Here is a 24869-nt window from a genome sequence, read left to right as displayed (position 1 = left end):
TGGTTTTTTTCGAAGAAACCACATTATTAACGTGCAGAGCTCTGGGCTTTAGGGATCATTTGGATTCCTGGAGAATTTCAGTTTTGCCTTTCTCCAAGTTAAAGCACATTTTAAATATGTCAGGGATGAAAGCCCATCACAGAAAAAAATGAAATATTGAAAAAGCTCCCATCCCTCGTGTCCGACTTCAAAGCAGGTTTGTGCTTAGGACTGGGTAAGACAGTGAGCAGAAGAATGTTTCTGCAGTCAGAGAAACCCATTGTTTGCTGAGATCTTCCACCTTTTCTCTCCCCATAACTAAGATGCTTCATGGCTGCACACATTGAACTCTGGCTGTGCCTGAATCCTCATATCACTCTCCCTGCAAAGGAAGTGTCTCTGCGTAGGCATTTTCCTTGGGCGTGTTTTATTATTATAAAATTAAGGGGGGGGGAAAAGGCTGCTAGTCACAGATGCTCAGAGTTCTGTTCTGGCCACAGATGTTGAGGTTAAAGGCCAAGCCATTTAAAATACTGATTGATGACATATATTTACAAGCTGAGGTGGTCAATGTGTGAAGAGGCCCAAGGTGCACAGGCCTGGCGTGGGCTGCACTTGCAGGAGTCCCTCATAAGAGCTTCCAAAGGCTTCTATGTGACTGCAGGGACTCAGAATATTAGAACTCAGCACTGAAAAAAAAAGGAAGAAAAACTGTAAAAGAAATGAAATTTTGGAAGTCTTGATAATAATACTGAGACTGGATTAGCAATTGCACTTCTCCCCTTGACTTCTTCCATTGTAGGGGCACCTGGTTTCCTGGAAAGGGGGATCCAGGCAATAAAAACAGCATTTCTCTCCACTCAAACAACTCTTCATTTCTCTTAGGTTTGGCAGTGGGAAGGACTTTGTACACCCCATATCAGCAGATGCCTCCTGCTTCCCTGAACAAGACAGTTCACTCTCTTTTCTGATAAACATCACTGCCAATATTTTCTTCAAAAGCACCATCTTTGGGCTTAACAGCCATGAACATACCATTAAGGAGTCATGGGATCAAAGTGACAGCAGCTCCAAACTTTGAGTGCATTAAGTCTAGAATAGAAACATGTCAAACTGGATTCCAGTAGCAGCATAACTGGCTGATAGCTGATGGATTCACAGGGCCCATGGCCAGAGGAAAGTCTGTCCCTTGAAGGCAGTAAAGTGAATATTCTGTTGGAGTGCCCTTGTTCTGCACTGTGTAAGATAAGTAACTTTGAACTTTAAATAAGTACCACTTTAGTTCTCCATGACCCAACAGAAGTGAGTAATGTGTCCTTGCAGACACTCGCAGAATCCACAGTAAATCCCATCTTCCACTGTGTGTGCCACATGGCCCTGGAAGTGCTCCGGAATGACAGGCAGACACCTCATGCAAGTTCAGTAAGTGAACAGTTGGGTTGATTCTTTGACTGTGCTGGCTCATGTTTTGGCTTCCCCCCTATCCAGGAGCTTCAGGGGTGGATGCAGCCCCCATCCCCAGGGCAGGCTGTGCAGCTCAGCCTCACTCCAAGCCCCAGGAGCACCATGGCTGTGTCTGATGCCGGAGCAGCCTTGCAGCTCCACCATGCCACACCAGCCCCGTGTCCATGGGATGTGCACTGTGCAAAGCAGGATCTGGGTTTAGGCCCATTTCCTCTGGAAGCAAGGCTTACATAATCCTTTCTCTGGCCTCTCTGTCCACATGTGTCAGTCCCCTTCCCCACAGTATTTTTTTAATCCATTGGCCAAGCTCAAACACATTTGACAAACACCTCAAAGATAATTGTGTTCTGACACATTCTGGGAATCCTGGCAGCTGGATACCAGAGAGTGACACCCAAAATTAGTGTTCCCACTGCAGGAGAGGCGGGCAGGGCTCAGCTGGGACACATGCAGGGCTCGGTTGCTGGACATACAGAGTTGTGGGGTGGGTTTTTTACATTGTCTTGCTTCTCTAGAGGGTTATGCTGCTGGTAGATACTCAGCTACTCTGTCTTTCTCATCACCTCAAGCAAAGAACTGAACTATCCTCAGTAGCTGGGACAGTAAGGAACAGACCAAGAGAGACATCTTAAACATTCGTGAACTGTTCAGGGGTGGGATTGAAAGATAAAATGTTGAATATGTTTCTGGCCACCACACTGCTAAAACTACTTTTTGAGGGCTTTTGAGCTTTTTGTGTGAATTACTGACAGCCCAGCAGCACTCTGGGAGACTCGGAGAGCATGAACAGCTCGTTTTAGGTTCAGCAGTTTCCTCCAGGCTGTGCTGCCAATATACCTGAACTGGTGGTGTAGGAAATACAGCTGAAGTGTGAAATGACACTGAACAGTCAAGGTCAAATTGGTATTTGGCTCATCTTCTGAGCCCGATAATGAACGTATGACCAGTGAGGATGTGGGGGAAGTGGAAAGTGTTGCATTATGAAATGGACTGAAGCCACCAGTAGAAAAACAACATTTTCACAATGCAGCATCCCAGCTACTGACTTACTGTTATCAGAAGAAGCTTTGACAAATAAATCCTCACATCACCTGGGAACATCTGACTTCTTAAAGCCCTTCTGTCTGGCGTGCAGTGCAGAAAGCAAGTTGGTTTCACTGGCTGGTTGACAAATGTTCTGTCTAGTGGGAGACAGAGATGATGTGGTTCATTTTTGTTGCTTTAGATCTGTCAGCAGCTGAGGACTCATTGTTTAACAGGGGTTTTTGACTCATCTGAAGTCCCTGACAAAGGTGGCTGGAATCTTGCCTTAGTGGTTCTGCTCTTCAGTCTCACACAGAAACAGATGCTGACATTCAACCGTGGCTTCTCCGCCCCGAGGGTGTCACACATTCTCCACTCTCCAGATTTTCATGTTGCCTTCTGCTTGTTCCATGTCCCTGGGAGGGTTTGGGAGGAGGGCAGTCCAGAGCCCTGTCAGTGACACGGGACACGACCAAGCACGGCTGGCACACGGCTCTGTCATCCTGAACGTGCTGCTCTGCACACACAGAGTGGGAGAGGGCAGATGGTGCCTGACTGGCGTGGTCCAGGAGAGTGGTCAGAGTCCCTAGAAAATGGCACATCCACACCCCTTCAGTGCCTCTGTGAACTAGTAAACCTTCTCATGGTCTCATTAAAAATGTCTCTTCGCTCCTCTCTGCGCTTAATTTATTGGGGTTTCATTTGTATTAATATGTGATATTTTTAAATGGTCTGGGGTGTCCATCAGCATACTAATGGAAAGCCAAATTACAAAGTTTGAAATGAACAAGAACAAATCCCCAGGTCCTGGTTCCCCTTGTGCACACACAGTTCAGTGTCCAATGTGGTGCTGACAAGGTACCACAGCCCACTCTGCTCTCTGTGTGAGCTCCATCGTGCTGCAAACACCTCACCACTGGGGGTTCCCACTCACAACTGTGGGAAAGGCAGGATGAGAGTCCTGCCAAGCCCTGCTGGCTGTCAGGAGGAGTCCTACAGCTCTGCAGTCACAGCAAGGAAAAGGTGGGCTCCTGAAGAGGGTTGGAAAGAGGACACGTGTCAAAATACCACAGCCCAGCTCTGGGTGCTGTTCAGGCACAGCTGCATCTGCTGACAGGACACTCTGCTGAGGGCTTGTGTCTCAGGGACGGCTGGGGGAATGGGGAGGGAGTTGGGGACTCTACAGGATTTACTTGGGTGCTGCCCTGTTAATTTTATTTTGCCATGTGCTGTGTGTTCCCAGGCATGTACAGTGGTTCCAGCAGCAGCCACAACGGCCCCTCCCCAGGTGTGCTGCCGTCCCCTCATGACATCCCTTCAAGGCACCTTCCGCTCGACTCTGCCCTTCCCAGCCCACATCACCAGCAGTCGCCGTTGGACAGTGCCAGGGAAGGGTATGTCAAACACTCCTGGCCTCTGTCTGGCATGATAAAGAATGATTAACTATTTTATTTTGTGTGGATGCTGTTCAGAAGAAAACACTGGTCCAAACTAAGCGATTTTGTTTGGTTTAGAGTCACAGAATAATTTAGTTTTGAAGAGACCTCAGAAGGTCATCTCATCCATCCCCTGTGCAAAGCAAGGCAGACTTAATATCAGGTTGTTCAGGGCCTTGTCCTTGTCTTCAACAGAACACACTGGGATTTTTTTCTCCATAGCATGCAATCACATTTAGATTTTGTTTTTTAATTCTTCCTGGATGAATTCTTGTAGGTTTGGGTAAGCACAGAGAACTTTTCTCAGCTAAAATGAGAAATCTCTCAAAGGGTAAAAACTATGAGTCACTCGGAATCAGGCAGTGTTTGCTTTAGTAAGACTCAGTGTCAGAGCCACAGGCTTTCTCACTTCCTTGCTCTCCGATAAGGTTTTCTGTAATCCATCTCTCAGCAGCAGGCTTGAACCACTGAGATCCTAATCAGGGAAGTGTTTAATCCCATTGATTGTATGGATTGCACTGCTACAGTACAGATTGCATTGCATGGCTACAGTCTGGGATATTTCTAAAGCACCATTTGCTCAAGGATCTCATAACATCTTCTCAACAGTAAAGAATCTCTGTAAGCCACAAAATTCTGCTCTAATCTTTTTACTCAGATTTTTTTTTTTGTGCTTGACCTCATACAAATTAAACATCAAACTTAGCACTTTGGATGGGGAGGGAACTCTGATTTTGCTTTACTGATGGGAACTTGGGATACAGAGAGATTTAAGGGATTCTTTTTCCCTAAGAACATGTTTGGGTTCTTTAGCAAATACAGCAATTGAATGTAGAGTTTTCCCATCCTAGTCCAGTGACTGACCTTTGTCATCTTTTATGTGGGGGAAGGAAAGCCCAGAAGGTTTTTAAGCAAGGGGCAGAAGGCAGAGTGTGTGTGGCATGGAAGGGGCACAGGAAGGAAAATTACACCTGGAGTAGTTGGAGAACAATCTCATTGAGGAAATTCAATTAGGAACCAGTTACTGCTTTTATTTTTCCTAATTGGGAAATGAATACTGCAGCAAGCTGAGCTTCTATACCCTGCTCCTCCTTCAGCCACCTCTTCTGACCTTGGCCAGTGGCAGGTACCAGTGTCCCCTCCCATCATGTGATGCATCTGCCCATCATAGGAACAGACTTATCCTGTCCCTGTCCTATAAAATACCTGTGCCAAACCCTTCTCCTTCCCTGCCCTGCCACATTCCTGACCTTGTATTTCCTGTGTTGGCAGACTTCATGCCCATGGCAGAGCCTCCTGTGGCCAACAGGAGGCATTGGAAGTTACACCAGATAATAGGAAGTTTTCTGTAGCAGAGAAAACAGTGATGCAAATAGGAGGAATGGAGACAGACAGTCCACAGGGAAGGTCATCCATGACCTAGTCATCCATGGAGAATGGGACTGCTTGAGCCTGGGGGGTGGGATCCCTCCCTCTGACTGCTCCCCAGTGTGCTGCTGTTTCCTCTTTGAGTTGGTTCCTAGGGGAGTTAATGCAAAAAATCCCAACCAAGAGTGAAATAAAGTAAGGATATGCTATGGGAAGGATTTAATGGGCTGTCAGGAAGGTGGATTTGTTTCTAAAGCACTTTGTGTTCTGTAACTGCTAATAGGAAAGGAAAGCAAAGACTTGACCAGAGTGAGGGCAGCAGACAGTTCTCCAGATTGAGGGGTCGGAAGCTCCCAGGTGAATTCTCATTCCTGCCTCTCGTGTCTCCATTCCAGAGCACAGCACTTCCCTTTCAGCAGGAACACCACGCCGAGTGAGCTGAGCCTCACTGAGCTCCTGCTGCAGACATTTTGATCATTAGCATAGGCTAAAGTTTACATCAGAATTGTCTCTGCTGATCTCAGTTCTAGTGCAGTTCTTGGAGGAGACAACAGGGCTGATTTATTGTTTCGGTGCTCATAGACCTAAGTAAAGTCTTTGCCCAACACTGTAGTTAATATTCTGTGACAAAATATGGGAATGAGATTGTAACAGGTTTCTAATTGTGAGCCAAACATCAGGGAACGGAGAGTGGAATGTATTTCTGAGCAGTGATTTTAAAACAGGGCATCTGGTTTCATGACATAATTACTTGGAATTTTTCAGGATCTCAAACACCATTTTCTAAACTCAGTCTGCATTCAGTGTTGTCATACCCAGTCCAAGATCCTTGTACTGTATTTAATGGTTTATGCCTACATTATTAATGACTGCTGAAATACAGCCCGTGCATGACATCTTAATTGCAAGTACAGAAACTTGGTGTGAACTAATAGTCCTCGAGTTTCATTTAGCACAGTTTTGTTCAAAGCATTCATCCATTTAACTGGGTAAAATCACTTAATAATCCAGTGCTTGGAGCCACTGGGTTCCAGGACTGTTCCCCCTTTGCTGTTACTCATATAACATACATATGGTTCACAACGGGAAAGAAACACCCAACACTGCCTTTCTCCATGTGAACTGCTCCAGCTTTCTGGCACACACGGAATGTTTGGCCTCATTTGTCAGCTGTCTCAGCGTTCCTGTTCCAGTCAATGCAGAGGATTCCTGCCCTCTGAATCAAACGATGACAAGGCTGGATCGCAGAGTCTGAGGCTCTGGAATGAACCAAGTGATTACTATCAAAAAATCTAATTACTGAGTCATCAAATATGCAAGACGCCAAAAACGACACGAGGCGGAGTACAAATAGTCTGCTCGAGTTTGACATGAGATTCAGAGTTTGATTTAAAGGCTTTTTCATTTTTTTTTTTACAAAAAAGCCCCATGTTAGACCATCCTTTGCCAAAGTCAATACCAAGTGCAGCAGTCAATTTTCCCAGATGGTTTGCTGAGACATTTAAATAGTTTGACGAAATTATCTAATTCACTTGAAAACGTTTTAACAAAATCTGACTTCATTACCAAATGTATTTATTCTGGCTTTATTCAATATGGAGGGCATTTTTTCAAATTCTGGTATGAAGTGTATGCTACACCAAAAAAAATTTACTTACACTGATATTAATTAAGCTGAAAGTGGGTGACTGAGAAATACTTTGGCATGCAGAAAGTGGGCTTGGCATGATTCGGGCTTAAATATATCTTTATTTTTTATTTCAGGTAGCAAAGGTTTATTTCAGTATTTCTTGTAGCATTTACCATGTCTGACTGGGTTTCATTTTGCCCATTGCAGAAATAGTCTATTTTGATTTGTAGCAGAATGAAGACAGAAAAACAGCTTTTAGTATTAAATCTTGGGAGAATGTTGCACTTGGCTTCCTTTCTGCTGTTTTTTTAGCTGTTGTTATCCAAGCCATCTAAAAGTGTACTTAGTTTCGTTTGTAGACTATCCCTGTATATTCCAGTTTAGAATATTCAGTGAGATAAATTATCAGCTTAAGTGAAACTGATATGAGTGAAGTTAAGTGAGTTCGAGTGGTGGCACCAGGTTTGGGATTTGCACCAATTTGGTGTCATGACCCAACAAAGTCACTTTGTAGGCCCCGAACACAGTCTCTGTGTGTGTGACTGGGGCTCTCTGTCACTTGTGCTGCCCCTGACAAGCAGCACTTCTGCTCCCAACAGAACCTGGGCACTGGCAAATAATGACTGTATTGGGGAAGTGATGAGTCTCCAAGGGAAAGGAAAGGGAAACTATTTTTTTATATTCCTGTGGTAAATTAGTTCATTTCTGCTCTGTAAACACAACAGTAAACAAAGAACTAGTGGGATTAAGGCATCTGTGATGTCCGTAGGTGGTGATTAATGAGGACTCTGAACCCAAACTCGTGAGCCTTTAACATAAAGGACTAAGTAAGCCAAGGTTAGAGGAAGGTGCTCACACAACTCTCTGTTGCCTGCGCTTCTCACCAGCCGACTGCAACCAGCCCAGACCACAGGCCAGACCCCCCTGAAGTGACACTGACCCATACAAATAATCACAAGAAACGGGACTCTAGAACTATGAAGTGAAAAGAGACATTTTAATCAGGCAGCTTAAACATCAGAATTTTTGTTTGCTTGCTTCTTAGCACCTGTTATTTCAAATATCACAGAAATATTGAAATGTAAAGAGTTCTCTGTTAAAAATTTAGTCCTTCGTTTCTTCTTACATAAAGTAACACAAGGTACACAGAGCCTTCCTTCTGCCCAACCCAGGAAAACCAGATTTGAAATCCCTGATATCTTTAAGATTGAAACACAAAGGATAAAATCTTGTGTGTTACATGGGGAGATTTTTTTCAATATGCTGTGCTGTCCCCTTGAGCTGCCAGGGTTCAGACCAGGTAGGAAAATACATCTGTGTTCCTAATTCTCATTACTTTAAGCGACAATTAGGTGTCTTAGCTACTTCTGTCTAATTTTTATTAATCTTGTTTATTTATTAATCACGTTAATTAAGTTTGTGAGTTCATATAAATCAATTGACTAGGAACTAGCATGTTGTTAGAGCCTTCGTAAGAAACAAATCTTTGCTCTCTAGAAGTACTTCAGAGAACTAAATACCTACCCAGACTTTGTAACAGAGCAGGGAGATACATCCCTCATTCACTTCATTCCACTGGAGAATACTCTTCATTTATAACAGCATACACAAGTCAGTGTTTTAGTCTTTCTTTCAAAAGCACTAAAACCAATAACAAGAAACAGATATCTCTGACAGCTGAAAACATTTTCAGTGGAGGAAGCCAAGAACCCATCATAATTTATCTCGGTGTTATGGATCTGAGCACGCAAAAGGGGCATCAGTACATCTGTCCAGAGAAGGAACAATGTACAGGTGGGCACTGGGCTCGTGTAACAAAGAACAGCAGTGATTAAAAGCATCTGCTTTCCAATCCCAAGTCATTTATCTCACTGTAGAAAATGTGATCAGAATTCATTTATAATCATGTCCAGACAGGCTTATACAGGTTTCCCCCCTCCCCACCTTAAAGCAAAATTAGCCTTAGCACAGGCTCATTTCAGTGATTACGTGGTTAAGGAGCACTCAGTGCCAGATCAGGGGTAAATACTGTTTGTCCATCGGCAGAAAGAGGTGGGCATGTATTTAATTTGTGTTTCTGAGAGGGCTGGAATGACACTCGTGAGAGGGCCTTCAGTAGTGCATCTCAAAGGAAGGGCCACATTGCCTGCCCAGAGGAGACACTGTAGAAAACTGTCTTAGAGTCAGAAATAAGAGAGTTACAGGAGAAGGTGGGGAGTTAAAGGAGTTGGTCTAACTCAGAAGGTATTTAAGCTGCATTCAACCAGAGGTCTTCTGCATTACTTAATGATTTTAGCCATTACTGGTCTTACTTGTATTTAAGTTTATACTTAACACCTTTAAAGCTGATTTTTTTTTTTCAAACTTTGTTTTGCTTTTGAAGCGAAACTTCTGTAAACCTTACACACCAAACACAATAGTGTAGAGTGGTGTAACAAGTGATGGAGTTACTCGAACACCTCCTACTATAGGGGCAGCACTTTTCAGATGGCAAACTTGAAGAAAGCAGACATCAGCTACCTGTACAGAATCTACCTGCACCTTGGAAGCATCTTGCTGCGTTCTTGCCAGAGAATAATGACCTTAAATGACTGAAATCAGATAGGTCAGTCAAGCATGCAGCACATGCTGGGTAACACTGAGCACACAGTCTCTGTGTTTGATTACATGTCTTGGTAATTGACTTCCTGGCAATCACTTAAACCTAAGGCAGCACTTTTTATTTAAATACATTTGGATGTTTCTTTGACCACATTAATAAGGATTTTCTTTCACTTTGAAATACATTTTCCTGCTGGATTGTTAGCAAGAATAAGTTTTCAAATTTCCCTTCCATACTCTTCATTTACAACAGAATACACAAGTCAGTGTAGCAGCTTCCACTGTAGCAGTTCCTCAACTTCATTTCAAAGGTTTTTGAACAAACCCTTACAAATAAAAACATCTTTTAGATTGGCACAGTTCCCATTATGGTCACTGTGATTAATTGCTCTGCAGAAATTGCTCGTCTCAGGTCAGAACAATTATAGAGATACTCACTTAACATAGAAAAAACATGTTTGTGTGTCTGTGTGAGTTTGTGTGGATGATGAAGTGCGTGACAGATACCGAGTTATGTTTTACACCCAACTCAGACGTGTATTTGTTAGAAAAGACAGTGTTTCGGGAAGTCCCTCTGTAGCCAAAGAGAAGGCCCACACAGAAATCCTCTGAGTGCACCAGGAGAGGACTCCTTTGGCTCCTCTGTAATTTTGAACATTAAATTGGTTTAGCATCACTGTTGTTGGTATTATTAAAAATACTCTAAAGCAATTAAATGACCCAAGACTCTTCAGTCACATTAAAGACCCCGTGGATAGTGTCCTCCATGATGATTATGAAGCCCCTCTTCCTCCTCACAGCTGAGAAGCTCCTGCACTCATTGCAGGCACGTGTGGACCCTGCTCAGAGCGTGGGTGAGTGATGGTGCAGAACTGGATCCAAATAATCCAAGGCAACATTCTGACTGAAAAATAGTATCTTGTGTTTATCTAAAATCCAGAAAAAGGCTGACATTGCCTCAGCTCTGCTTTAAAGATGTCACACACAGGTGTGTCACCAGCAGCAGAGCCAGGGATAGAGCCTGAGTCTCCCCTGGCAGCCGCCTCCCCACGCTGGGCAGGGGCACAGCCCGAGAAGGGAGAACCAGGAGCACAGGGTCCTGTCCTGCAGTCACAACCCTGGTCACAGCCCTGGCACTGGGGTGCTTACTGCTCATGGAGAAGGGTGAGAAATGCAGTGATGCCCAGCAAGGTGATGTGCATTGAAGGATTTATTACATAGCAGGGAGAGGGGGGGAAGAGCAGAAAGGAAGAAAGAGGGAAAGAAGGAAAAGATTCCTTGCATTCCAGAAATGTAGCCAGAGGCACCTGGCAGTGATTAGTGCAAAGGTTCACCAAACTTCAGATAGAGTCTGTCTTAAAAAAAAAGTCCAGAAAGAGTGAACGGTGTAACTGTTTCCTGAGCATGTGCTGACAGAAATTCCCGTAGGGCAGGACCCAGAACAGAAACACGTGGCAAGAGATTGGGCACTATCCAGAGACCTGATTAGCAGAGCTTTACACATCATTTTTAATATTAAAGGAAGAGATGAAAATCGGTGTTAACTTTTTTTTTTCCATTAAAAAAAAAAATCTCCTGGTCCTGGAACTGAATTGGGCTTTCTCACAGTATCAGTAACTGTAATGCTTGGGGGAGAGGTTTCATGAATGAGCTGGTTGGTGTGCTGGATTTTATGGTAGGACCTCGTCTCATGGAAACTCTCAGTCCTGTGACTGGCTCCAGTACTGCACAAGTCACTTCAGGTAAAACATGGAACTGCTTTGCTTTGTGCTTCTTACTCTGGTGCTCTACTGGGTACTTTTCTTCATATTAATATGAGTTAAACATAATCCTCAAAGTCAAGATTGTTCGATATGGTGATATGCTGTGCATGAAACTTTGTTACAGAACGGTCTTATAACCCAAATACACAAAAAATGGTGAGATAAAGGACAGATGTTTTTCAGCCTGGATTTGGTCCAGTTTCCACTGAACTCAATGGGATATGGGTTGAGGTTCTTTGTTTAGCTGAGGAATCTGCCAATCAAGCCATCACGTCAGTAAAAAAAAACAAACCCAGACAGTTTTCATATTGGAAACATCCCTTAGATATTTCCATTTGCAGTTACAATTCGTTCCTATTTATGATTCCAAAATTCTAGTTTGAATTTATTTTCATTATTTTTAAATTTTCAATTCCACTCAGTATTTACCAAGTATATACTGCGTGTAGCTTTTGGCAGTCAAGGTCTAGTCAGATTCTCTTACCTTAAAATAGCTTTGCAATTTCTTACTCTGTGTTAATTTGTCCTGGAACTGGTATTGAACAAGGACTGGCTAAAGCAAAGTGTAAATCTGTTTCTTACTCAGACTAAGCACTGTGGGTGAATATAGAAAACATACATCCAGACACTGTGATAGAAAGAAAGAACAGTCAATATTGATATGTATTTAATTTTTGGTTCTGATACTGGAACAGGACATTTGGTCTGCATTGTGAAAATACACAAATCCTTAACACCAGTGCCTGCTTGGGGAGGCTGAGAGTGGAGAGAGGATAAATAATTCTAAAGCAAAGTAATGATACTTGTAGCCTTTAGGTGTCTTTTCTATAGATCACTGCTAGCTCGTGATATACCTTAGTAGTTCCCTCACATAGGCCTTACTTGCAAGTTAATATAAACTTTCACCATCCAAAATAAATTGTTAAAACATGATCCTAAGAAAATTTATATAGAAGTCTTATTGGGATTTCTGTTTGACATTCCTAAAGTTATGCACTTATAAAGTGAGAGGAGGCCAGATGAGTATCTTCTCTATTATGACTTCTAATTTTCTTTTTTTTTTTTAAATCTTCCTGTTTAGACCAAGATTTCTGAGTGTCCTCATTGATGTGGTAAATGCTTTGCAGCAGAGCTGAGGAACTGCCTCATTGTCTGTGTCTGACACTTGTTTTATTGACCCCTTGTGGGTAGAATCCCACCTGACTGCAGGAGCTCTCACTGGAAGGGCCGTGGAGCCAGTTATTTTCAGGCAGTGCTGAGCACGGTGCAGGAACGTGCCCAGGACCACAGACTGGGTGTGTTAAGGAGTCAGGGGCAGTTCTTCCCATAGTTTTCTGCATTGTGTGGATGAAGGTATCACATAAACAGGATTTTTCTGATTAGTCCTTTTACTCGAGTGCCTGCTGATGCATCCTCAGAGAGGGACACATGAGCTGTGCAAGCCTGCCTGAAATCACAGGTCCCTCAGGATGGGTGTTGTGTCTTCAGCACCATCCTACATGTGAGGCTTCAAAGGGAATTTGAAAAAACCCACAATACCTGGTCACTCATCCAAAGTTGGGCCTCCTTGGGCGATCACTTTACATCCTGAACCACAAGATTTGATTACCCCTCGCTTAGCATGGAAATGTTGGTTTTGGCCATTAAATTATTCAGTCCCTTTTTAAAAAACTAGGTATTTTGTTTGACTCTGTGGCTCCTGTGGCTATGAATGGCACAGGCCAGGGCATGCTGTGTGAGCAAAATGTTCCTTTTGTTCTCAGCAACCTGCTTCTCTCCATGGTGCTCCCATGTTTTGGGCAGGGTGGAGAGAGGAGGCTGGTCCTCCACTCACCCTGGTATGGTCCTGAACAGAAATATTCCATATAGCCAGGAGCCCTCAAATGTAATGAATTAAGGAAGGTTAAGGATTTTTTTACATGCCTGTGAGAGTATTTATATGTCTCTCTATATAGCTATATATAGGCACAGATATATATTAAAAAGCCCCCAAAGGACCTGCAAATTTACAGAATTATACAAATTACAATTAAGGTAAAATATATGGTATATATTTATTATTACTATCCAAAGCAAAGCAAACTGTGGTTGTAGTACAGTATTAACAGGAAATGTGCAGGCTATTAGTTATTGAAACATACATGCCTGAGCTACTGCCTGGGAATTTTTAGTGCATCCAGCTGAGTTCCTGGTGTAAGTCGTTCAGTGTTTCATCTTCCACACAGAAAACATCTCCTTTTAGGCTCTTTTTTGTTGCTAGTGCATTATCTGTTTAATTTCTATCAGGAATGATTCCTCCTCTCTTTTAACAGTCTGAGTATCACAGCAACCTAATTAGTAGGCAGATATTCAGTAGAGAACTAAAACCACAGCACTGGGAGCTGGACAGTTTAGCTGATGAAAAACTCCCTTCAAGCGTGCCAGAGCACATTCACACAGCACACACACACACAGCAACATTTTAGGGACCAGCTTGAGCTGCAGGGGTTGTGATGAATATTTTAAGGAGACAAATCCCCATGCTGACCGCTTTTTCTAATATAGGCAGATTTTCCTGCTGAGCAAAGCCCTTTCCTAGTTAAAAACTGTGCCTTAACTTACAGGAAACACGTTAAATTCCCTGTTTGGGAGAGAGCGAGCAGAACGTGGTGGATTTTTGCTGTGACCTGCTGATGCTGTGAAACCCTTGCTGCAGAGGAGGCAGCCATGGTCAAGTGTTCCACGGAGCTTTCAGGGTTTCAGCTCAGGTTCCTGCTCCTAGGATACTGCTGCCCACAGCCAGCTATGTTTGCTGAGCTCCAGCTCCAGGGCAGCCGTGCCCAGTGGGAGCAGCGAGCTGGCAGCTCCGCACTCCGCTCAGCATTCCCAGCTGGAGCAGGGCCTGCACCCCTCCGGCCTCGCAGGGGGATCTCACCTCCCTCAACCAGCCCACTGAAAAGCACAAGCTCTGTCACAACTGTCGAGCTCACACACGGGAAAAACAGGAATGCAGGAGAGTGAGTGGGGACAAGCGCTGCTTTAAAAATAACAATAAAAACTGTTAAATTCTTCTCCCATGGTTTAAGATTTAAGTAGCCTGTGGGAGTAGTTAAAATGGGTAGGGAAGCTGGGATTTTCAGTATTCCCACAGCTGGATACCTAAGTGTACCATTTTTGTTCGACAGGCATCATGATTGCATAGAATTTAAAACCACAATGGCTCCCCCATCCCAGCAAAGCTCTCGGAGCAGCCCAGCAGGTCTCCACGGGGTGCTGCATTTCCCAGCAGTAGCCAGGACAAGACATTTCAAGAGCAGGCAGAGGAAACCCAACACAGGCAGTTGCAGCGGACTCTCCCCAGAAGCATTTCCCTCCCCTATTCAGAGTGGTTTCTGGCTCATCCCGGCCTTGGAGTTTTTAGTACATCTTTTGTTTCTCTTTCAAATGTGTGTGTGGTCATTATCCATATAAATGTCACTATCATGAGCTCTCTTAGCTATTATCTTTCCAATGAAAACAACTGCAGTCTTTTTAATCTCCTTTCAGATAGAAGCATTTCCAGGCTTCTCGCGGCATTCCTGGCGCGTGGAGCACAATGTCTCCATGAGCGCCGTAGGAGGGGGCTGGTGACCGGGCTGTAATTCCCCATGCTCCTGTGCCGGCGCTCGGGAAGAGACCGGAGCAAAGGCTGTGTGTGGGTGCCAGCAGATCGTGTCAGCCCTGCCGGGGAGCAGCAGTTCAGCACAGGCAGCAGTGCAGGGCCTTTGCTCGGGACCCGACTCGCAGCTCGCTGGGGCTGAACTGCTGCGCCGCCGAGACCCTGGAGGAGAAGCTGCGGCCGCGGGACCTGCCCTTGGCGTCCGGCGGCTGCTCAGCGATGAACTCGGCATTTCCCCCGGAGCATCCGCTGCGAGCCAGCCCCGGCTCCGGACAGCGTTTGGTCTCTGCCCCGAGGAGGGCACAGGTGGCCCCTGCACCCCCTGGTCCCTTTTTGGCACCTCTGCAGCCCCAGGCCTTTACCAAAGCAGAGAACAAATAAGATAATCCTTTTTAATTGCATGTTGCCTCTTAAAATTGGACTTAACTCCTCTTTATTTTACATATTGCTGGTCAGTGCTTATTGGGAGTGGGGGTGTCTTCCTCACAAAACCCCCTGTTTTCCAGTTCTTACATATTTGACTCGAAAATATCCTTGCATTCACTCATTTAACAATCCTAATTTAATTCTTCAGTTCAGTTTGGGGATATTCAGACTCTCCATGGTTTATATTATATGTCTTGTTTTCCTGCTTCGGGAGATGGAATTATTTCAGCATCAGATGGGCTTGGACTGGTTGATTTATTTAAGCTCCTTTTAATAGAGTGTTGCTGTGACAGCTTTTGGCAGTGTTCCTCTGCCTCTCATGGTAAATTTGATTAAGCTGTTGTCACCATTAATTCACAGTTCCCCTCTATTTACCTCTTGCACACTCCCGTGTAGTGCTTAACCCTAAGTCAGGCACAGCCTCACTCCCTCCCCAGGGCCATTCCCAGCTGCTCCAAGAAGCAGTCGTGTGAGATGATGGTTGATGGTGTTTGAGTGGCCTGTGCAATGGCAGAGGAAGACACCAGTGAGAGAGGTAGTTTTGTTTTAGTTGATTATTTGTATGCCTGCAATGGTTTGTGCTCAGTAATTCTTTTTTCCAGCTTGGTGACACGTATTATAACCTCCAGAGGTTGTTTTATTTCTATGCCTTGGGACCTGTAGCTGTGAAGTTTCCACAGGGTGGCTCTTGGGGAGGTGGATTTTTCCAGCATCTGAAGGTTCTGGAGCTGCTCAAAGAAATGCCTTTTTTTTTTACCTACATCTTCCACTTCCTTTTCTGGATGTGTATCTCAGTTCATGAAATTTTAAATTCAACCTGAGCTGTGTTTAAGTTGCTTACTGAGGAGTGGTGTCATTTTGAGCCTGCCATTATGGCTGGTACAGGAAATCAGTGTAAAGGAACAGAATTCCTTTTCTAAGTCCCTTTTCCTCCTAGCGAATACCTGGAAGTAGCATTGCATTGTTGTCCTTTTTTTTTACAATATAATTTGTACCTGTCATGTGACCATTATGGAGATAATGCCATTGGAGTATTCCTTTCCCCATACTGTGATGTGATATAGGAAGTTTTCCTGTATTTTCTTTTTCTAGGCTTGCTCCCAACATAATCTCTCCACTTGTCAGCCCCCTGAAAGCGTTAGTTCCACCGTCCCTCCTGCAGAAACACGGCTCTCCATCGTCCCACAGCCAGTCACCAAACGGGCAGCAGTTTTCTGGAATTCCAAATACACCTTACGCTCCGTTTCAAAACCAGTCAGTACAGCAGGGAGCTCAAGGTAACTCTTCCCTCTTTGTTTTTCTTTTTTTTTCTTTCAACTCTTCTAATTCCTACCTGGGGAGAAAGGATTTATTTCACTTTTTCATGCTCGGCCAATACTGTCTTATTAAGGGACCGTCGGCATTTCAGTGGGAACTCCAGTTTTTAAACTGGATTGATGTACATACAGATCAAATTTTTCAGGCAGGTTCATGCTGCAACATGTCATCATCAAGGGGAAAACTGTCACAACAGCAGATTTATTGCATTTATTCAGGTTTTGCAGTAGATGGTGATGGCCATGCCCTTCTCCTGACTGGTCATCCAGCCTGGAGAGTGACCCTGCAAGAACCACATAGTCCCAAAGGACATGGGCTGAGGCACACCTTGGCAGTGTCCTGTTCAGCCCACTCACAGTGAAGCACTAGACATGAGACTGGACCAAGAAAAAATATTTTCCCATTTACTACTTGGAAGTTTATCATGTGTATTATTTTATATAGTAATATGCAAATGCACTCTGAACAACTGTAGAGTGCCTGTGGGATTTGAGGACAGGAATGGGAGCAGCTCAGCAGCTGTCCCACTGCTTAATTTAAAACATTTTTTGTTCTGAATTACTCAGCCTTTTTAATTGGGAGCTTATATACCTATTCTGGAGTTCTGCTGAGGGAACTAATTAATGTTCCTGCAATTTTTGAGGCATAAATTAGCAAGAGATGTTATTATCACAGATTCTTCCAGTCACAGGAGCTTGCATATTTAAGAAACATGTTATACAATCCAGATGGGGTGAGCTGCTTAAGTGTGGTAAATATTCCCAATAAAGAAGCGTGCCGGACATCTGTCTGGCTGCAGGGATAACCTAGCAGATAGGTTTATCCAGGCAGATAAGCAGCTCTTCAGGACTTGTTTCACAGCTGTATTGTCATTTCTATAAGGTCATTTTTGGCTGCTGAAGTATCACATGTGATCAGTTTACCAAGTGAGTAAAATAGGAGGTTTTGCTTTCTCTCACGTGCTCTGGGTGGAGCTGAAGCCCAGATCCTGAACACAAAGCCATGGGCAGCTCCCAGCTGTGGTGGGGTTGGGTATCCCAGCAGTTCCCTCTGCCCCTCGTTCTCTGAGGAGTGTTTTTGCTCCTTGGTTGGACAGGCTTAGTCTGAGAAGTTAAAGTGTATTATATTTAATGATTTGCGCTGAAGGAAAAACTAACTCAACCTGATGCTCAACAGATTATTCAATTTAAAAGGATTAACTCTGTAAGGGAAAAGTGGCAGATTTATGATAGCACGTAATGATATATGATTATGTTGCTATAATGAGCTAAATAACTACAAGCCACAAGAGGAAAGTTTAGCAGCTCATTACTACGGCAGAAACAAATGCATAGACAGAACAAGTTTTGAACCACTTAAATAAATTGACTTTATTCCTTAAGAAAACCACATTTCCTTTTGAATGAATTGTTGCTTTCTAAGTGTTGTGTCATGTGGTTTTGAAAAAGCAATAATTTTCCACTTTGGCCAAATGTTGAAGTATTATTATAAATTCATTATGGAAGTGGTCATTCCAAAATCAATTTTGATTAGCAGCCTTTGAAACCAATTATCTGTAACCTGTACTTAGCTGTACTCGCTCTACATCTTGGGTTTTTTCTTTTGCATCTCAGTTCATTAATAGCACATTTTTCTAATGGAATCTGTAATAATTCGGGAGTTTTGAGCTTTTGCCAAAAAAAGGAGCACCATATAAGCCTAGTGTAGAACGAGGCATCTGTACAGAAGCACATAAACATTGTGGCTGTGGAGTTTTTAGGGGATGGCAAGTTTCGTCAGGCTGGCAGCAGAAATATTGATAATGAAAGAATAAGCTGACATTATTTATATGTTCAAACCTAGATGTAGTAAGATCACATGGAAATTATTACATGCTGAAAGAATTTGGCAGGCAATGGAATCCTGTAGTTATTTATACCTGACATGATTTCTTGTCAGAAATTTTATGGAATTTGAAAAGCTGAGATTTATTTGCAAATACGTGTAAATGACATGACATAACAAGATGGCATTTAATAGCCATATTCCAATTATTTGCTCATTACATCATTCCTTTTAAAGCTGCTTGAAGTTTTCTAGGCTGTGCCTTAGAGAAGCAGAGGCAGCCAGTGCACCGTGTGAAGTGGCTAAATGCAGCTTTTCTGTCACAAATTATTTCAGAGCAAAATTTTAACTAAATGTTATGTTTGGAACTCAGTTTATTCCTTTATGAACTGTTATATTTCTACATCTACTGTACATAAAACATTTAATAGTGATCCTTTAAACTGACAGGGCATTTAGTAAATTATTCACTTGAAAATTAACCTCAGAAAATTCTTGATTTAAATCAAAACTGAAGGAAAACCTGAAATCCATGTGGCAAAAAAAATATTGCTGAAACACTTACTGCCGAGTTGGTACTCCAGATTTGCTCTCCTAGAAGGAGCAGGGATGTCTGCACCAGACCAGCCTTCTTGCCTACTTTGTATTTTAACCCCCAGAGGGAGTCTTTTTTAAGAACTTATAAAAAATGCTCCCTGCTTAGTTTACTCTAATCAACCATATGTGGTTGTTAATTCGACCTTTGGCTATGGGATTTGAATCATATCTTAATTATTAGTATTTTCTGTGTGAAGCATTTCAAGAAATCTAAAGGAACCACAACTAATGGCACAAACCCAAAGGGTTAGAAGTTCCATTCATAGTGTCGTGGTTTGTTTTATCTGACCCCTGTTCCTGCTGCAACTTTCCTCATTCCATGTTTTTTTTGAGTTTGCCTCCTGCATTTATCACACCTGCTAGGCATGTTAAAGCAGGGAAGGTGCACTTCTCTCTATTTTGTTTGGGAAGCACTTAGCAGGAATCCAGTCCTGGTGAACACAGCAGTGCAATAACACTGGCATTTTCCTACACCGTGTCTCCTCATCGGATAGGACAGAGAAAATACACATCATGCCTTCCCTAGGAGTGATGTCAATAGCAGATGTTCTGGGAAAAGTTCATTTTTTTTTCTAGAAATACATCTGAGTGCTCTCTGCAACCAGTTGTACCTCCTCTGAAGCCAAGTGTCTCTTTTTTTTTTCACTGCTCATCTTGAAAAGATGTATTTTTAGAAGGCTTACAGCAAGGAGTTTGTGCCTTGTAAACAGAAAGGTCAGGATAATTATCAAAGCCAATCAATAAAGCACTGTACCTAAACCCACATCAAAAATGGCTTTGCTCCCTCTCATAAGAGCTCTTTGGTTCTTTGAACCAGACTCTCCAGGCTGTAAACAGAGGTGGCTGTCTATTTATTCCAGGGAAGGACATGCATCATTTAATACTCAGCTTTCCAAATTTCTGGGCCTTCTCCAACATAGCAGCAAATAGGACCAGCCTTGGTACAGTGTGTGTAGAGTCTTTATCTAATAAAGTCATCCACTAGTACTTCACCAATCATGGAATCAACATTTCAGGTATTTTGTGGGGGATCTCACGCTCTCAAAAAATTAATCATCTAATCCTTGCAGATTCTGCCAAAGCACATATTAAACTGTGAAACTTAAATACAAATCTTTCACCACTCAGTGAGTTCATTGCATTTCTACTCAAGAATTGCCTCACTTGGCCTTATTTATTACACCTTAAGAAGCATGACCAGAGTGAACAGACCCTGAGCTTTGCCTGGTAGTTAATACGAGTGTGTGTGATGCACCTGGAATCAGGAAGGGGTTATTGAGGCAGGAGGAAGGAAGAGAATTAAATCAGGCCATGGCTTGTATGAATCTTGTGGCATGCACTGGGATCATCCTTATGGGAGCAAATAAGAACTTCTTTTTAGGATGTGGCACAACTTGTAAGTTGTAAAATTCTTGCCTCAGCAATTCATTTGTCCTTTACTGTTAAATATCTTCTTTTGTTGTCTAAAACTCATTCACAGCTTCTGATGGCAAAGCCCAAACTGCTGGGTTTTGGTAATGCAACACTTTTAAAACAAAGCAGGATATCAGAAATGTTGGGTGTGTGGGGAACAGAAGTTCAAACGTGCCCCAAAAGCAGAAAGACCAAGGCAGATCTGTCTCAACACTTCCAGAAGCAGAACAGCCTCTGGCTGAACTCAGTCTTCACCTGACATCCATCTGGAGTCAGTCCCGCACCTCTGGTTCAATTTTACCCACAGACTGTGGCCCCTGTGTTCAGTGAAAAGGGTTTCATTTGAATCAAGAGCATCTGAGAGAGGTTTAAGGTACCCATAAAGGTATTTCAGATAACAGTGTGTCTCCAGCAGTGCAGAACACACACTGGATGGGAAAAGACTTCACCAACTGAAAACAAAGCAGTGCTATTCATTTAAATATTGCATTATTGCATTTAAATTAACAGTAACTCGTTACAGAGACAGTTCCTTAGGATCTGATTATCCTGGATCTGATCCAGGGGAGCACTTACTTTGCTTTGAACCAAGTGGGCTGTTGACTGTGTTCAGCTGATCTGTTGCTTGAAATGAAGCACATCCTTGAGATTTCTGCTTGATGGGGATCACAGTCCACAGCACCTTGTGGGACTGAGTCTGATGCAGCTCTTCTGTTATTACACTTTATAGAGCAGCACAATCATCTTTCCACAGTTAAAACTGAGGAACTAAACCTCCCCCAACAGTAATGGAATACTGTGACAGAAATGGAGCCAGTACCACTGCAGCAGGGTTAAAATGTGTGTGCAATATCTGCTTTCAGGTTACCAAGGCAGCTTTCACTCCATACAAAACTGTTTCCACTATGGAGACTGCTACAGAACAATGGACCAGTCTGTCACCAGTGATGTGCTCACAGGGGAATCCCATTGCTTCAACCCTCTGAGGCAGAATGGCTATCACATACTCAATGCACCTTTAGCTTCAACAGGTAATTTATTCCACCAGTAAAGAATTATCCATATGATATTTTCAGCAGGAAGGGGAAAGAAGACATTTTTACAGTCAGTGTTATTACAAAAATATGTTTGTATAAAAAACTTGAAATTCATTTGCATCTGTAAATATCCCAGAAGGAAAGCAGTTTTTTTTTTATTTTAATCCTGCTCTATTTGACTGATGGACAAAGTCTTCTTCTGATGGATGTCATAGGCAACACACACCTTCAGGAGAGCTTGGCAAACAAGGCACTTCTCCCATTTATTGTGTGGGCTGTTCACTGCACATCTCAGGTGTGCTCAGGCAGGTTTTTATAATCAGGTCAAAGTTATAATTGCTAGATTACTATAATGCTTCAATATTTTAATATCCTTTTCTTTTTCTACTTTTAAAACCACAATTAAGAATGGTCAGAATTACTGACAGAATTACTCACAAAAAGTGAGTATTGCCATGAAACACAACCATTTGCCACAGTCTTTACTGATGTATCTCCAAGGAAGTTTTCTCCATGTCTGTACTCAAAAGGGCATCTCGGTTAAGGACGATACTGGAAACATATGTTTAAATGCTTTTTGAAATGGGCCTGAGTCAGACCACAAAATTAGAGTTGACTTTCCTGTTTGTTTTGTATTAAAGGAGACTGTTCAGAGGGAGCGTGCACGCATTTGTCTGCTGCTCCATTCTGGAAAGTGTGTGATCAGTAACCAACACAAGGGAAACATTTAAGATGATGTTTCAGCTTCAACTTTGAATTCTTTGGTGTTATTCATAAGTTTGATGTTGCTGAAACATAGCTTTTTTTTTCCATGTTAACATCAAATTTCAAGTATAGATTGACAGCCTGCAATATTTAAAGAACAGACTAAATAAACTTTCCAAAAGAAATTGTAGCAGCAAAGAATAATACTGTGGCAAGACACCAACTTCAACAACAGTTGATTTTTCTGTCTGGGCCTAAACTATCATGAAATGTTTCTGTTTAATATTTTTGTTTTTAGAGTGGTTATTGAGGCATGCAAATACTTAAAAGGCTGAAACATAAACATATATGAAACATATAAATCTCATCTCATCTTTTAGCGTGTAAAATAGAACCATTCAGGTTTGCAAGATTCATCAAGGCTACACATTAACTTTTTTCAGGCTTTTATAGCACCATTAATATTAAATGAGATCTCATCTCGCAGGAATGCCAAATGTGACTGGCAAACAGCTGTTCCATGAATCACATTAACAGTCAATAAATTTTTATTTTCTGTTCAGGACGTTGGATAGTTTACTCTATCTGCAATCTAATAATGATTTCTGGGGTGTATGCTTATCTTGGGTTTTGTCCATCTGTGGTTGTGTATCCACCCTGTATACAGGCCCATCAAACAGAAATTAGCATAACATAAACAGTTGCAAAACTTACCAAAATACTGGTCACTCTGCTTGGCTGACAGAGCACGGGGCAGATCAACAGGCCGAGTTCATCCTCCAGAACCTTTGGACATTCACTGTGTGCCAGATCTCTGCAGACAGCACAATCTGACCGGAGAACTAGCAGGAAATTCATACGTCATAGGAAAATGCAGAAATGTAAATAAGTAGAGAGTTGGTCTCAAAAAATAAAAATGTACCTACTGGGAAAATACCCATAATTAAGCTGACAGGTCTCTGTGTATCCAGGACTGGCTGTGTAAGATGCAGGATCTGTCCCTGGCGGGTGGTGCCTGCACAGGTGTGGGCAGGTGGGAAAGACAAGAGAAAGGGTAGGAGACAAACCTGCTCCTTCCCACAGGGATGTGCAGCTCAGGAGGTTTGCACAGGAGGTTTCCCACAGCTGTGAAAGTTTGGCATTATAAAAGGAGGAGGACAGAGAAATTCTCCCCCTCCCCAGTGTCAGCCTGGCAAGCAGCAGCCAGCCCAACCCGGGGAGGAGCCAGTGGGCTTTGGTGGGCTGAGGTGCTCAGCTCCTTCCACTCCTTCTGTGAGCCAGACCTGCCCCAGCCACTCTTCCTCAGACTTGCACTATGTAGGGAGCCACTAAATGTAGGATCCGGATTTCTTCTGGGTCTTAAGAGCAGCTGGGAGACACATGGAGCATTTTTCCCAAGTGCTATTAAAAAAGGAAAATCACAAAACAAGAGGAGTGCATCACTTTGGGTGCACACTCCGTAGGATCTTTCCCAATCATTGTTTTGACACCCTATTCAGATGATGATGACTGTGCAGTCCCCAGGGAGCCACACTCTGGTCCTTGCCCTTCACTGGCAAGTGCCTGGCTCTCCACAGGATGGGCACTTCAGCTGTGAACACAAACCCTGGAGATCAGTCCGTGTGTGCATCTCTGGGGGAGGCTGTAATGGTAAACCCCGGTCTCGTCATTAATGCTGTGCTGTCCTGTGTGATCCCAGGCCTTCCTCACCTGTACTGTGGCACTAACTCGTGTCCATCCCCCTTGTCCCATTCCAGGCTATGACACAATCCCTGAAGCACAGTGTGTGTCCGAAGACTTGGTCTCCAGCGGAACGGATGAAAATGGGTTCTTCCAAAACGGCGCCTTTGATCACTGCTTGAATCACATTCCTTCCATCTACACAGATACCTAAAGCAGTGCTGGCCTTGTTTCCTTTATTATACCTATAACTGTGTATGTAATAACAAAGGGTTTGTTCAAGTACTTTTATTTAGTCTGTATCCTTGTATGTGCTCATTTAAATGAACACCTCACATTTACCAAACCATTTTATACATGAATAGTCTGTATAAGATAATATTGGAAACCTGTTCCTTTGCTGTGGCACTTTGAAATTCATGCTTTAAGGGAATGAGGAGCATTTTAAGCAGCTTGTTTTGTAAGTTCTCTCAGTAAAGTGTAAATGTAAATTATATAATAAACTTGTAAAGAAGAGCTTTTTCATCTTGGAAAGTATGTTTCCATTTGAGAATGTTGTTCCCTTTAATCAGTTTTCATTTAACTTGTTGGTCAGTTCTTCTCTTTTTTTCTTTTTTTTTTTACTAAAAGGACTTTTTTTAATCACAGACCTCATGTATATAAAGATCTACATTTGCTCGGCTGGTTTTGTATTTTCAGTTTTACAAGAAAGCATTAAAAACTGGAAACAAGTGTACTGTCGTTCCTTAACACAGTCTGTCTCCCTGATAAATCCTGATATTACATTATTTAAATTCCTGAATGATTTTAACAAAGCAGTGACATTTCAGTCACTGTGACATTAAAGCAGCCCAAGTGAACACGATGAAAACCAAGGGCTTCCAGCAGCACAGGCGTCACCTGCGGCAGTTTGGCTCCCTGTCACTGTGGCTGCATTTCCCAGCCTAGTGGTGATCCCTGGGATTCCGG

General features: G+C 42.9%; 1 protein-coding gene across 3 annotated transcripts in view; it reads left to right on the top strand.

Annotated features, from left to right (window-relative positions):
* The window catches only part of GLIS1 (GLIS family zinc finger 1), a 189046-nt gene extending 164414 nt beyond the window's left edge, over positions 1 to 24632 (top strand). For all 3 annotated transcript variants that reach the window (XM_039380570.1, XM_039380569.1, XM_027748657.2), the window contains 4 exons: positions 3710 to 3860; positions 16420 to 16604; positions 21342 to 21509; positions 23978 to 24632. In XM_039380570.1, the coding sequence (XP_039236504.1) occupies positions 3710 to 3860; positions 16420 to 16604; positions 21342 to 21509; positions 23978 to 24114 (641 nt within the window). In that variant the 3' untranslated portion in view covers positions 24115 to 24632. The remainder of the gene's footprint in view (positions 1 to 3709; positions 3861 to 16419; positions 16605 to 21341; positions 21510 to 23977) is intronic.
* The last annotated feature ends 237 nt before the right edge of the window (positions 24633 to 24869 follow it).

The sequence above is a fragment of the Pipra filicauda genome, unplaced genomic scaffold (genome assembly GCF_003945595.2).
Source record: "Pipra filicauda isolate LSUMZ 115617 unplaced genomic scaffold, ASM394559v2 scaffold19_size4547281_pilon, whole genome shotgun sequence".
NCBI lineage: Eukaryota > Metazoa > Chordata > Aves > Passeriformes > Pipridae > Pipra > Pipra filicauda.
The sequence above is the reverse complement of the archived record's forward strand: the minus strand, read 5'-3'. Positions and strand labels throughout refer to the sequence as shown.